Raw genomic sequence first — 13,165 nt, 5'->3', positions numbered from 1 at the left:
ATGGGCGACACAACGTGTTTCGTGGCTAAGGCCGGCGACGAAGCTGCTGCCTCCCAGGACGAACGCTATGGTCCACCCAGCGTCTCGCTTAACTGGCAAAGCGAACGGCGCCCGGTGCCAATGGCCCGAAGCCGACAGCAGCCCTCGACAGCGCCACGACAGCGTGGCCAAGGAGTAGCCGGTGGTGCGGATGGTGTAAGCCCGGACCGCTGGTCAAGTTCCAGCTCGGTCACCGTCGAAGTAGTGCAGCGTGGCGCGCCGCGGCCTGCCGAACGTCGCAGTACAATGACGCCCAGCACCGCCAGGTACGGCAAGCCGCCCTCCACTAGAGACTCTTCTGCTGCAGACACTGCTTCATCCATGGAAATATCTTCCGCCGTGGCCCTTTCACCCGGTTCACCAGGAAAGCGCGCAGTTAACATCGACATCGAGTTCACCAGGCCAACCGCGGCGGGAAGTAGCCGGGGGATGCTTTTGCGATCCATATCGACGAATGTGGAGAAGATAATCGGACGACTGCTTGCTCCGCCGCGTTCCGATAGCCGCAGCCAGCTCATCAGAGGTCCCCCCGGACCTCCTAGAGGCGCATATGCCACGCCGTGGCAAGTTCCAAGGGGTTACGTGCCGATATGGCGCCCCGAACAACCGGTGTGGGATCCTTATGCCAGGGCATGGAGAGTTCCAAGGGGGCACAAACGAAATCATTTCGCGGGCCCAGACGCAGTCGGCGGTGCATTGCCGACCGCGGGCGCTCACGCTCGCTTTATGCCGGCTCCTGAGGAGGCCAGGCCGGGTGTCGACGCTACCGTAGATGAAAGCGGCGGCGCTATTCCATCCATCGACGAAGCGCTGATGCGCGAAACGATGGAAGGAGTTCCTGGCATCCTGGAAGGGATGAAAGACTCGCTCACGGACGATGTCAAAGCCCCGCAAACAGCTGCCACCGTGCGAAGGGCTTCTGGTGGAGAATCCCTGAAGCACGAAACTGCAGATGGCGTTCCGGGAATTCTGGACAGATTTGAAGATTCACTCGCGGACCACATGCAAGCCGCGCTAATAGCTGCCGCCGTGAGAAGGGCTTCCAGTGGAGAAACTATGGAGTACGAAACTGCAGAGGGCGTCCCTGGCGTTCTGCACAGAATGGGAGATTCACTCGCGGACCACATGCAAGCCGCGCACATGGTTGCCCCCACTGGTAGCGATGCGCCCAGGCAAGATATCGCAGCTGGTATTCAGGACGTTCTGGGCAGGACGGAGCAATCGCCCAGGGATGAGGTCACGGCCGAGGATGTGGTAGTTTGGCTTAAAGAGGCCCCCAGCAGAGAATCCCTCAGCCGAGAAACGGTAGGTGGAGCGCCGCAAGTTCTGGGTAGAATGGAAGATTCTCTCGCTGCTCACGTAGCCGATGTCAAGGCTCTAGCAGGGGATAAGAAAAAGAAAGCCAAACTCCGGAAAGGTGAGAAAGTCGGGGCAGAAGATACAGAGATTACTTCGACTGGCGCTAAAAACAAGAAGAAAAAGAAAGCTCGAAAACATACCCAGGAGAAAGATAAAACGGAAATGGACGAAACGACAGTGAAGTCGGGACGCCGAAAATCCGGCATGGGTGAGACGGCGTCTTCGCTTTGTACAAGTACGAAGAAGAAACAGAAGAGAAAATCTGCTCCGGTGGAAGAAAAAACGGAAATGGACGAAACGGCAATGAAATCAGGCCGCCGTAAATTCGGCAAGGGTGAGGCGGCTTCTTCGCATGGTACAAGTACGAAAAAGAAACATAAGAGGAGAAAATCTGCCCCGGAGGTAGAAAAAACGGAAATGCTCGAAACGGAAATGCGGTCAGAACGCCGAAAATCAGGTACGGGTGAGGCGGCTTCTCCGCTCGGTACAATTGCAGAGAAGAAACAAAAGAGGAGGAAATCTGCTGCGGAGGAAGATAAAACGGAACAGCAGGAAACGAAGCTATCAACGAAGCGTAGAAAATCCGTCGGTACTGCCGAAAAGCAGCCAAGGAAAATGTCCCTACAGACGGAAGAGGCGCCGAAGAAAGAACGCGAAGAGCAACGCGATGATGACGGAACTTCACCTGGCGTCTCTGAAAAAAAGAAAAAGAGGAAAAAGAAGGCGCTGGAGAAAAAAGATACCGTGAAGGAACCGGAAGCAGCAGTTGTCGAAGCGACGAATAAAAAACGTCGAGAACCCGAGGTCGGCGTGGTTCGAAAGCAAATGAAAGGCGATGAGCTCGAAGCAGTGGCAAAGGACGAGCTTGAGGCTTTACCTCAATTGCCAGCGGTCGAGGCAAAAGCGATGGCGCCCCCTAATGCTGAGGACGAAAAGATCCCCGACGACGACGTGCCGAAGCGTCTTACTAAAGAAGCGCAGGTTATTCTGGGCGAGATGGGAAAGGCGCTCGTGGAAGAGGTCGAAGCAGTGCGACCGCTCGACCTGGAGAAGGAGGCTCCCGGCGACGTTTCCCTCGGTCGTGGAACTGCAGGGGGACTTCCGCGTGCGGCTGACGATAAAGAGCCGGAAAAAGGGGTGATTGCGGCTTCCGCCAAGATGCCCGGTGACATGCCCCATGTAGAAAAGCCTGAAGCCACGGCTCCGAAGAAACGTTCTAAGCGCCGCAAGAAGCCCAAAGCCGGAGACGAAAGCCGGCTGGACGAGAGGACGGCGGTCGCTGCCACGGACGTGGCGGAAGACGATAAGCTCGTGGAGTCTCATATTGCGCCATGGAAGAAGTCTGAAGGTGCGGAAGACAAGGACGCAGGCAAAGTCACTGCCGCTACTGAAATGTCTCAGCCAGCAGTCAAGAAGGTTGAAGAGACTCACGAGGACCAAGTCAAGGGTCGACGGAAAATGTCGAAGAAAGAGCCGTCTCACGGCGCGGAGAAAAGCGACATTGTGGCAAGATCGCCCGAAAAGAAGCATAAGAAGGTGTCTAAAATGGCAACGACGGAGACTGAAAAGAGTACAGTGGACTCGGGCAAAGAAAGTGCATCGAAGAAAACGAGCAAGAAGGCCGGCGGCAAGAAAAAGAAAAGCAAGAGAAAAGACGATGCGGAAAAAAGCACCCTCGCATCTATGTCCGAGAAACACAGCGTGTCGCACTCTGCAAGCCCAGAGAAGAGCCACAAGAAGAAAGGGAAAAAGAAACACAAGAAGAAGAAAAAGCGTCCTGAGAGAACCGCGAAAAAGACGGAAGTGGAAACGGGCACGATCGGTCAGATTGCCCTTGAGCACGAGCAGAAACGCCGAACCTCGGCAGTAGAGCAGAAGGTCGACGAGCACCCAGCCGCTGGTGACAAGACGGCTGAGACGGCCTCGGAGTTGCCGGTGCCCAAGTTCAGCATAATGAAGGGCTCTCACGATTCGAGACGAAAATCCAAGCAACACGAGTCTGCTCTGATGGAAAGCGGGGCGAAGTCAGCTGTACCGGACGAAAAACTTCTGCCTGCACTGCCAAGCGCTCATCCGGCTGCATTGTCTACGGTAGACAGCGCTGCTACGGGAGAAGGACCCACTGCAATGCCCAGTTCACAAGACAAGGAAGTCGAGCTGACTGCGCCCCTCGAGGTTGACTTGGACACGGCCACCGCTCATCAGGCGGCGAAGCTCAAGAAGGTCCTCAGAGCAAAGCAGCGCAAGGAACCTGCGACCGACACCGCCGAGGAGACCACGTTCAAATGGTCCACGTCGACTATGCCAAGCCACATTCGCGAGATGTTCTTCTCCACGTATCGCTGGGGCATTAGCTCTCCTCCGCTTTGCGAACCGACCCGCTCGATGAAGTGGGGCACCAGCCAGATGGGTCGTCGAGAGTCAGTTATTCTGCCAACTCCGTCACTCGTACCATCACCACCTGAGCCCGGTCGACGCGCCAGCGTTGTGCGCATTTGTCCGCAGAGCATCTCCCTCAAGGAGTCTAGGCCTCCCAAGCCGTCCGACCCGAAAAAGAAGAAGAAAAAGAAGAAGAAACCCAAGGGCAAGTCGGTGCTCGCGCCGGCGAGCACATTGACGAGCGCGCCGGCAACGCCATTCGTTATGAGCCCTTCGAGCGGTACGACCGGCGTCACGTCCCTCGGCACCAGCCCAACTGCATCGTCGGCGGCGACGCTGGCAGCAGCTACCTCGTCAGCCTCGCAAAAGGCCACCAAAAGACACCCCGCAGGCGCCACGGTCGAGCGATCCGTCCCTGTAACTTCGTCAACCACTCAGGTGACATCTCTCCCAACGAAGGCCCATAAGTCCAGCAAAGGAAAGCACAAGCGCAAAAAGCACTCCAAGAAGACTCACGCGAAAGGAGAGAAACCTGACTCGAAGAGTAAAAAGAAACACGGCAAGGAGGACGAAAAGGCAGCGACCGCTGTTCCGGCGACTACAGTTGAGGCGGTGCCGGTAGCGTCGCCCCAGATTGTGCCGTTTATAGTCGAGGGGCCCAGTCTTCCCATGCTGCAGGCAGCGTCTGAGGTTCCTCCCCGACGACCGTCGCGACCGGAAGCCCACAAAAAGGCTAAGACAACGAAGGGCGCCGGCACAAAGCTTACCGAGGGGCTGGTAACAGACGTGTGCCCGATTGCGCCAGTTGATGGTGTCGGTATTGCGACAGAGACGGCGGTTGAGGCAGCGGCAGGGACAGCGGCAGCTGGGACGACCGAGAAACCACCGCACAAGGACAGGAAGAGGAAGAAGTCCAAGGGTAAGAAGAAAGGCAATGAAGAAGAAAAAACACAAGAAAGGTGAAGCAAAGGGCGCGAAGAAGAAGAAAAGGAAAGGAAAGAAAGGAGCCCGTAAAGGAGCAGACGGAGTAGCCGTGGCGCACAAGGAGGGCAACATGGCGCTCGTCGCCATTTGCTTGCTCCTGTCGGCCCTGTGCGTCGTCGGCTTCGCCGTGCTTGCTGTCTATTTCATCTTCAAGGGGCCCGTTGAACCGGAGGATACAACGATGCTCTCCACTCTGATGACGCCTATCGTAACGTGGGAGACAACTGCCAGGTACGACGCTCATTCGTGTACACTTTGTGTGCCAGGGAAAAGCGAGCAAACATTTCTGCTTTCCCTGACAGCCGATGCTGATAACGTTTCTTTTTCAGTACATGAAAGAGCATAGCTGTATTAGTTAGTCAAACTGTGTTTCGTTGGAGTTTGTGTGAAATATGAGTTTCATGCTAATCCTCAATACTAGCGAAGCTGAGCTTGTCTTCGAAGTATAATAGTCAAATAATTGCCTGGTATCTTTTTCATCAGATGGGTACGAAATCTCAAGTTTGTGTATTTATAAACTGTTCCTAGACGTGTACATAAAAAGGAACATGGAATAGTGCTGACGTAACAATAAGAGGAAGATTTCAGTGACTCTGCAGTGACGTCACCGAAGCATTTTCCCTTCGTCGGCGCCTTTTGCATCACTATAGTCGAATGCGACATTCTATATATTTATAATGCGGTTGCACGGAGCGAAAAGCACGACAGATTAACAAAGAAAATGGGACAAGTATGTGCGCAAGCTTTCTCGTGAGGTTTAATACTTGTCCTGTTCTCTTAGTCTTTCGCGCCTTTCGCTCAGCGCAACTACATCAGAATGTCGTACCAACTAGCCCAAGTTCAAGCTTTAGTCATCGAACAAGGCGAACAAGTCTAATAAGGCATCAGCAGCACGTCGAACTACGCTGTCTCCAGCCGGGGTCAGCGTTTCGATGTAAAGGGGGCAAACTCCAGGCGAAAATTGTTCACACTCCTCGACGGACAAGAAGAACGCTTGCCGAACAATGGACGTCTCGCGCACTGCCACAGGAAAAAAAATTATTTCAATCATCGCGACCGAAAGGAAAGGTATATACTGTGTTAAGGTTACTGACTCCAACACCTGCTCGTTCGAGCTCTCGGGATTTCTCAGAATTTGCCACTCTATATATGCGAGGGTTTCGGATGAGTGCAGCTCAATATCTGACATGCACGCACGCAGAAGGCCACATACAACTAAGACGGGTCCACCTGGTCCGCACCCACCTGGTCCGAGCCCTCCTGGTCCGCGCCCGCCTGGTCCGAGCCCGCCTGGTCCGCGCCCACCTGGTCCGGAGCCGACAAGTAGCGAAGCGCCCTACATTACGACACCGTCGGCACCAACCACGATGTTCGCCGGCGTGTACGAGTGTTCGACATCGTTCTGCCAAAGCGAAGCTGCCTACCTCAGGTTTTGTTGCATTTTTTTGTTCTCTTGCACTAAATTCTTTATAGCGGAACGAAAGAAATATTAAGGCACAAACAGGTATAAATTCGTCATCACCAGCCTGTCTACGCCCACTGCAGGGCAAAGGCCTCTCCCATGTTCCGCCAATCAACCCGGTCCTGTGCTTTCTGCTGCCACGTTATACCTACAAACTTCTTAATCTCATCTACCCACCTAATTTTCTGTCTACCCCTCACGCGTTTGCCATCTCTTAATTGGAATCCAGTCAGTTACCCTTAATGACACACCGGTTATCCTACCGACGTGCTACGTGCTACGTGCTCAGCCCATATCCATTTCTTCTTCTTTAGTCGTTAACGGAACCTCGCTAAAGTAGCCATGTGCGCTCGATTTTCGGGCGACGGCAAGCGATAACATCAAGCTCCGTTAACGCGTGTTGTGTGGTCTCCGCAGTGTAACCCTGGTGGCTGTGATCGTGGAGCTAACACGGGATATCAGAGAGTAAAGAGATGCAGTGACGCTTTAGCAGTACATACAGAAGGTATGTATACTATAGCAGGGGTCTCAAACACGCGGCCCGCGGCCGTGAGGACCATGAGGATCGTCTCCACACAAGTTAATCCGGACATTTCTTCTTTAGTCGCAGCTATGTGTTGGCAGGCATCAAACCAGCGTGTTTGGACCTTTAGCAGTTATTTTGTACTTCACAAGAAATAGAGTATTTTGACGTGCTCGTATTATTTTCTCAACTGTTGCGATTAATAACGCTTTGTTCGGGAAAACACGACGAGCGTAACAAGCTTCAAGCTTTTTTTTTTTTTTCGTGAAGCATCCACCGCGGTCACAATGTGTTGAATCATATATCAGTGAAACAAGAACTCTGTCTTCCATAAAGGGGGGGGGGGGGGGGGCAAGCCTCCCTTTGTGGAAAACCTTGCGCACGCCTATGCTAACAAGCGAGCGACCGTATAAAAGAAGGGCAGCACCGCTCCACCCGCAGGTCGCTGATGGACAACGCCAAGACGCCTGCGTGCGTCAATTTCTACGAGCACGTGTGCGGTGGCTGGGCGAGGGACCACCGCCTTCGCAAAGGTACAAACGAGTTCGTCTCCACCGACAGCCTGCTGCAGGACGAGCTCGTGCACGCGCTGCTTGGCACCATCCAGTCGTCGCAAGAGTTCGACGTTAAGCTCGCCTCCGAGGTCTACGATAGCTGCATGCAGCGCGGCAAGGTGCGTTTGCGCCGCAGACAACTCTATGACGGACCTTGTGCATGCGCGTTTGACACTTGAGAGTCGCTCAGGTGGGAGCCGCAGCGGTTGGCGGGTGCGCGCAAAGGAAGGTGCATCATCAATGTAGCGGTTCACGAAAGGCAGGCAAAAGAAATAATTTCTTACGCAATTAAGGTTCATCTAAGCAGTATGCTGTTTATCTAGACTAAATTCAGCCGGTATTTAAGGTATGCTCAGAAAGTTTTTCGACGGGGGAGAGGGGAAAGCGCACCTCTGACTTCCGCCTTAAAGGGACACTAAAGGCAAATATTAAGTTGACGTTGATTGTTGAAATAACGGTCCAGAAACCTCGTAGTGTTACTTTTATGCCAAGGAAGTGCTTATTTTGAAATAAAATCACGTTTTAGTGGTCCGCATCGCGTTAGCGCACTTCAAATCACCCGCCTGAAAGCGGTATTTCGTACGTCACTGTTGCCGTGCCCAATGTTGCCCGCCTTTACTGTGCGGCGGCGTGCACTGGCGGCGTGCACATTTGGGCATCCGGCAACATCACATGCATGCGGTATTTTGTCGAACTTTCTATCAGAGCGACTTTCACGAGCGTGCAAAACACACGCGGCAGTACGCGATACCGAAACTACCACTGAGACGCGACCGCGTGAGCGAAGCAAGGCTAGGGTGGTTAGCAGGGCGCCGGGCGAAGCGCAGTTCGGCGAAAACGGAACTTTTGAACCACGCGTGCCGTTCCCATGGCGACGCCAAAGAGGTTCTTTTTTCATGAATCAAACAGAAACGAACAAGCAGCATTTTATTACGTCTCTTGATGCGCGGAAGGTTTTTTTTTTTATTGCAGCTAGTTTGATTACTAGTGATTAATTGTATTCAGACTCTCCCACGTCATCGGGATCACTTCCAAAATGTCCCACTCGTGGCGCTCATCGTGTGATACATTTAGTTTAATTTCTCGGTAAGTAGGGCACTGCTGTTGATAATATTGCCATTTTAGACGTTGTCATACATTGAGTCTTCACTCTGACATAAATTGCTCTTTGCCTTTAGTGCCCCTTTAAGGCACCCGCTGCCTATTATTGCGATATAAATTGAATGGGACACTCTGTCCTCGTGTCTTCCTTTTCGTCCTCGTGTTTCTTTGCGTTGAAACATAAGATATATGGACACTTCAGGCACGTTAGCGCCGTCGCTGTGAGGTTCCGTATAAAGTCCAAACGAATAACATATCGCCCCGCGTATATGTTCTATATATGTGCGAGTGAAAGCGTGCGAGGAATGCCGACGATCGTGGCTCAAACGGAGAGGAACGCGCCGGCAGTCTCCGTCGCGCAAAAGCCCCACGAAGTGTTGCTGGAAGAGGGGGGGGGGGGGCGCTGCGTGTCTCTGGCAGAAACTGAATACGCGGACCGAGCAGGTGTGGTCGCCGGCGATCGCGCGCGCCGTATGTTTACAGAGATTAGCAGACGCGTCTCGTAAATACGTATGTACGTGTTATGTTCCTATCGCAAAGTTTGCAATGAAGCCATAGGCAGTACGAAGGTCGCTTTGCTCACTTCGGCGGCAGTCTTTCCTTACGCCAGCGTTTTGTGACGATAGGTCACGTGCTAAAAGATACAGCTGTTAGGCTTACTTCGTATAACATTAGTTTGTTGCTATCGAATTCAATGCTATCGCCCTTGCGGCGAAACATTTTAACTGCCGATTCGCTGCTTCGAAGCCCAAGCTTCGTGCTGTACGCATTAGAAAGTTTTATGAGGATACTGTCGCGTCTATTTTTATTGCGATTACAACTGCACAGACATGCGCTCATGCCTTCGTCACCAACATGCAAATGAAAGCTTAGACCGCACATGCCCGCGGCCACGCGCTGAGTGCTCGATGTGGTCTGTTGCAGGTGAAAAGGTGAGCACGCAAGTACAACGGCTAGGTAGTCCGGGAATGCAAGGGTCAGGGGCGTAGACAGGGGGGGGGGGGGGGTTCAACCCCTCCCCCCAAATTTTTCAGTTTTGCTTGCTTATATATACACGCACACATACAAACGCTTGCACGAACATACATAAAGTATGGTAGAACCCTCCCCCCCCCCCCCCCCCCCCCGAAAAAAATTTCTGGCTACGTCCCTGGCAAGGGTCTTACTTGCGTTGCACAATGGTCGGCTGCTTGTAGTAGTTTTGCCACGACCTTACTAGAAAGGCGCGCTAGAACGCTCGCGCGCCTTTCCAGTCCGGCCGTGGTTTTGCCGCAGTGCGCAACTGTTATACGGCGATGTTTGCTGTAGTGTGGTGAAGCACATGGCTTATCGTGTAGTGTGGTGAAGCATATCATTCAAGGGTGAAATGAGGGCTCGAACACATATAGCCTATAGTGCGCCTTCCTTAAAGGAGGCATGGACCACTCTTCCAAATTATCATCGAACGACCTCAATATAATAGTTTATTGCCTCACGAATCGATTACCGCAAAATTTTTTTGAATACATCAAGCACGAGCGAAGTTACAGGGATTGGTCGTATAGTCTTCAAGCGCTTTCTCTCTTATTTCGTGCAGGCAGACGAGCGTGCTTAAAGCTACACAAGGGGGAATGGCAAAGGGGTAAGAGCAGGCACGTAGCCATGGAGGGTGCCGTAGCTCCCCCCCCCTCCCCCGAATTTCTGATGGAGGGGGCTACGCGCCGGGTAAGATGCCTTTGCTCATTCTCTGTGTGATTCCGATGCGCGCTAGTGTGGCTACTACGTAACTTTAGCACACTCTAGAGCGCGGTGCCGGCACGTGGTGGCACCCCGTGGCAAGAAGCGCATCTGATCCAAACGCCACTCTTGATTTATTTCGGCTATTGGCAGGGGCGTAGCCAGAAATTTTTTTCGGGGGGGGGGGGGGGTTCAACCATACTTTATGTATGTTCGTGCGTGCGTTTGTATGTGTGTGTGTATATATACGCAAGCAAAACTGAAAAATTTCGGGGGGGGGGTTGAAACCCCCCCCCCCCCCCCTTGGCTACGCCCCTGGCTATTGGCCAATAACAAGCTGTCTGTTGTGTGACGCTAAACAGCAGGCGCCGGCAGCTCCGAAGAGAGAGAGAGCGCACACTCAAAGCCACCTTTCCTGCTTAAGGCTGTCCTCCTGAATCAAACTCACTTCATCTCAGCAGAAGAATGACACTATCTATCTATCTATCTATCTATCTATCTATCTATCTATCTATCTATCTATCTATCTATCTATCTATCTATCTATCTATCTATCTATCTATCTATCTATCTATCTATCTATCTATCTATCTATCTATCTATCTATCTATCTATCTATCTATCTATCTATCTATCTATCTATCTATCTATCTATCTATCTATCTATCTATCTATCTATCTATCTATATGGTCTCTGTATGAAGAGAGGGCGCTTGAGAAAGCGGCAACTTCGCGCTCCACTTGTAAACTCTGCGTGCGGCGTACGAATACAAAATTTCGCTCAGCGGTTCGTAGCAGTGTTTGCTGTTCGTAGAATGTGGTTTTTCGCCAAGCACGAGGGGTGGTTCAAGATGCTTTTAAATACGCACGCGTGCACATGCTGTCTTCGGTCACCGTACAAGCGCCAACACGTCAAATAAGCGTGCTGACAGACCTTCAGTCGGTTTCTGGCGGGGCTGTCCCTGTTTTACCAACCACGCATACGTGTGTACACCACTCACATTAGTAAATAGATATACGTCTGATATGGGCATTGTGACTTTTCCGCTCATGGTATGTAAATGCTTCACTGCCAGGCATTAAATATGCTTCTTAGCACAGCATTCTTGTTCTGCGGCGGAGCCAAGCATTCAACGCTGGTTAGCATCGAGCTGCCCAATGTTGTCTAGAGGATCGCTAGTGTTTGCTATCCGCTGTTATTATTGCAAAGTTGCCTTCATTCACTCTTGATCCAGCGACTTAGTTGTTTACTAATATATATTCTGCGTAAGCTAAGCTTTTGTCCGCTGTTTGCAGGTGTCGGACATGTCGGCAGAAGTCGTACGCGAGTTCTTCAGAGCGCGAGAGGTCAAACAGTGGCCCCTCGAATCCTACGACGTCCCTCGGGGCGAGCACGGAGAAACGATGGTGTGGCGCTTCGCCGCCCAACTGATGGTTGACCTGGGCCTCGCCACACTGGTGACCGTTGACGTGGGAGCCGATCCGGACCGGCATCCAGATTTGGACGCGAGCCCGGACGCCCCCTGGCCTACCATCCTCCAGCTAGATCGTCCAAAACCGCTGTTCGCGAGCCGCGCGTTTACCGTACCCGCCGTCAAGAAAACGTTGATCGATGGCTTCGAGGAAGCCGTCAAAGCACTGAACGCCGCGGCTACCGGACAGTCGCTGGAGGCAATGGTTAGCAATAACGGCCACCATAAGCGTGCGCACAGGGGGAAGGGGGGGGGGGGGGGCAATCATTTTCTAAAGTATGGGGTAATAGCCAGGTAGGGTGTCGCTTGATTTTCATTTTTGCATCGAATGTGAAGTTTTTCTTTTGGACTCGAGCAATATGGAGGGGAGGACGCTGCCCCCCCCCCCTCCCTTTGTGTTGTCTTCAGCACCCCACCTCTAGCCACCCCCTTCCCTCACGTCTGTTTAAGCCCGCCTTATCTATAGCGGTGTCGAACTTCGTTGCAAGCAGGAAAAGATCTACAATTTTTTTTAATGCGAAGCATTTCTTAGCGAACTTCTGCGAGTTTGAGCGTATCTATCTATCTATCTATCTATCTATCTATCTATCTATCTATCTATCTATCTATCTATCTATCTATCTATCTATCTATCTATCTATCTATCTATCTATCTATCTATCTATCTATCTATCTATCTATCTATCTATCTATCTAGCGACTGCTGACCCGAAGGTCGCGGGATCGAATCCCGGCCGCGGCGGCTGCATTTTCGATGGAGGCGAAAATGTCTGAGGCCCGTGTACTTAGATTTAGGTGCACGTTAAAGAACCCCAGGTGGTCGAAATTTCCGGAGCCCTCCACTACGGCGTCTCTCATAATCATATGGTGGTTTTGGGACGTTAAACCCCAGATATTATTATTATATCTATCTATCTATCTATCTATCTATCTATCTATCTATCTATCTATCTATCTATCTATCTATCTATCTATCTATCTATCTATCTATCTATCTATCTATCTATCTATCTATCTATCTATCTATCTATCTATCTATCTAGCCGCCTACGACTTTGTGCTCTCCTGGCCGTTTCGTTAATCGGATGTATACCAAAATTGCTGTGGAATAACATGACCGTATTACGAACATAAATGACAGGTCATAACATGACAATCATGACATGCATGTCATGAACAGCATGATTTACATTCCACGGCCTTGGGGCTGTTGCGGCCATTCCGTTAGTTTCATATATACCAAAACTGGTATGACGTGACAAGAGTTCATGGCGAACATAATGACAAGTCCTAACGTGCAAATCATGACACGTATGTCATGTGCGGCATGATTTATATGACATGGTCTCTGGGCGCTCGCGGCCGTTTAAATGAATGGATATATACGAAAACTGGTATGACGAGGCATTGCGACATGACGAACATAACTGACATGTGGTAACATGAAAATCATGACACGCGTGCCATGCACGTCATGGTTTGTTACATGCCACGCTCATGACGCACTCGCGGCCGTTTCGCTAGGTTGATATACATGAAAATTGGTATTGCGCGATGTGACTGTATGAAGAACATG

At 51.6% G+C, this 13,165-nt stretch overlaps 1 protein-coding gene across 1 annotated transcript; it reads left to right on the top strand.

The window, feature by feature from the left end:
- On the top strand, nucleotides 1–4,740 carry LOC119391188 (proteoglycan 4-like). The gene has a single exon (XM_037658861.1). It carries the CDS (start codon nucleotides 1–3, stop codon nucleotides 4,738–4,740), a length of 4,740 nt encoding a protein of 1,579 aa, XP_037514789.1.
- The last annotated feature ends 8,425 nt before the right edge of the window (nucleotides 4,741–13,165 follow it).

The sequence above is a fragment of the Rhipicephalus sanguineus genome, chromosome 4, assembly GCF_013339695.2.
Source record: "Rhipicephalus sanguineus isolate Rsan-2018 chromosome 4, BIME_Rsan_1.4, whole genome shotgun sequence".
In the NCBI taxonomy this organism is placed as follows: Eukaryota; Metazoa; Arthropoda; class Arachnida; order Ixodida; family Ixodidae; genus Rhipicephalus; species Rhipicephalus sanguineus.
Note: the sequence above shows the minus strand (reverse complement) of the source record. Positions and strands in the feature narration are given on the sequence as shown.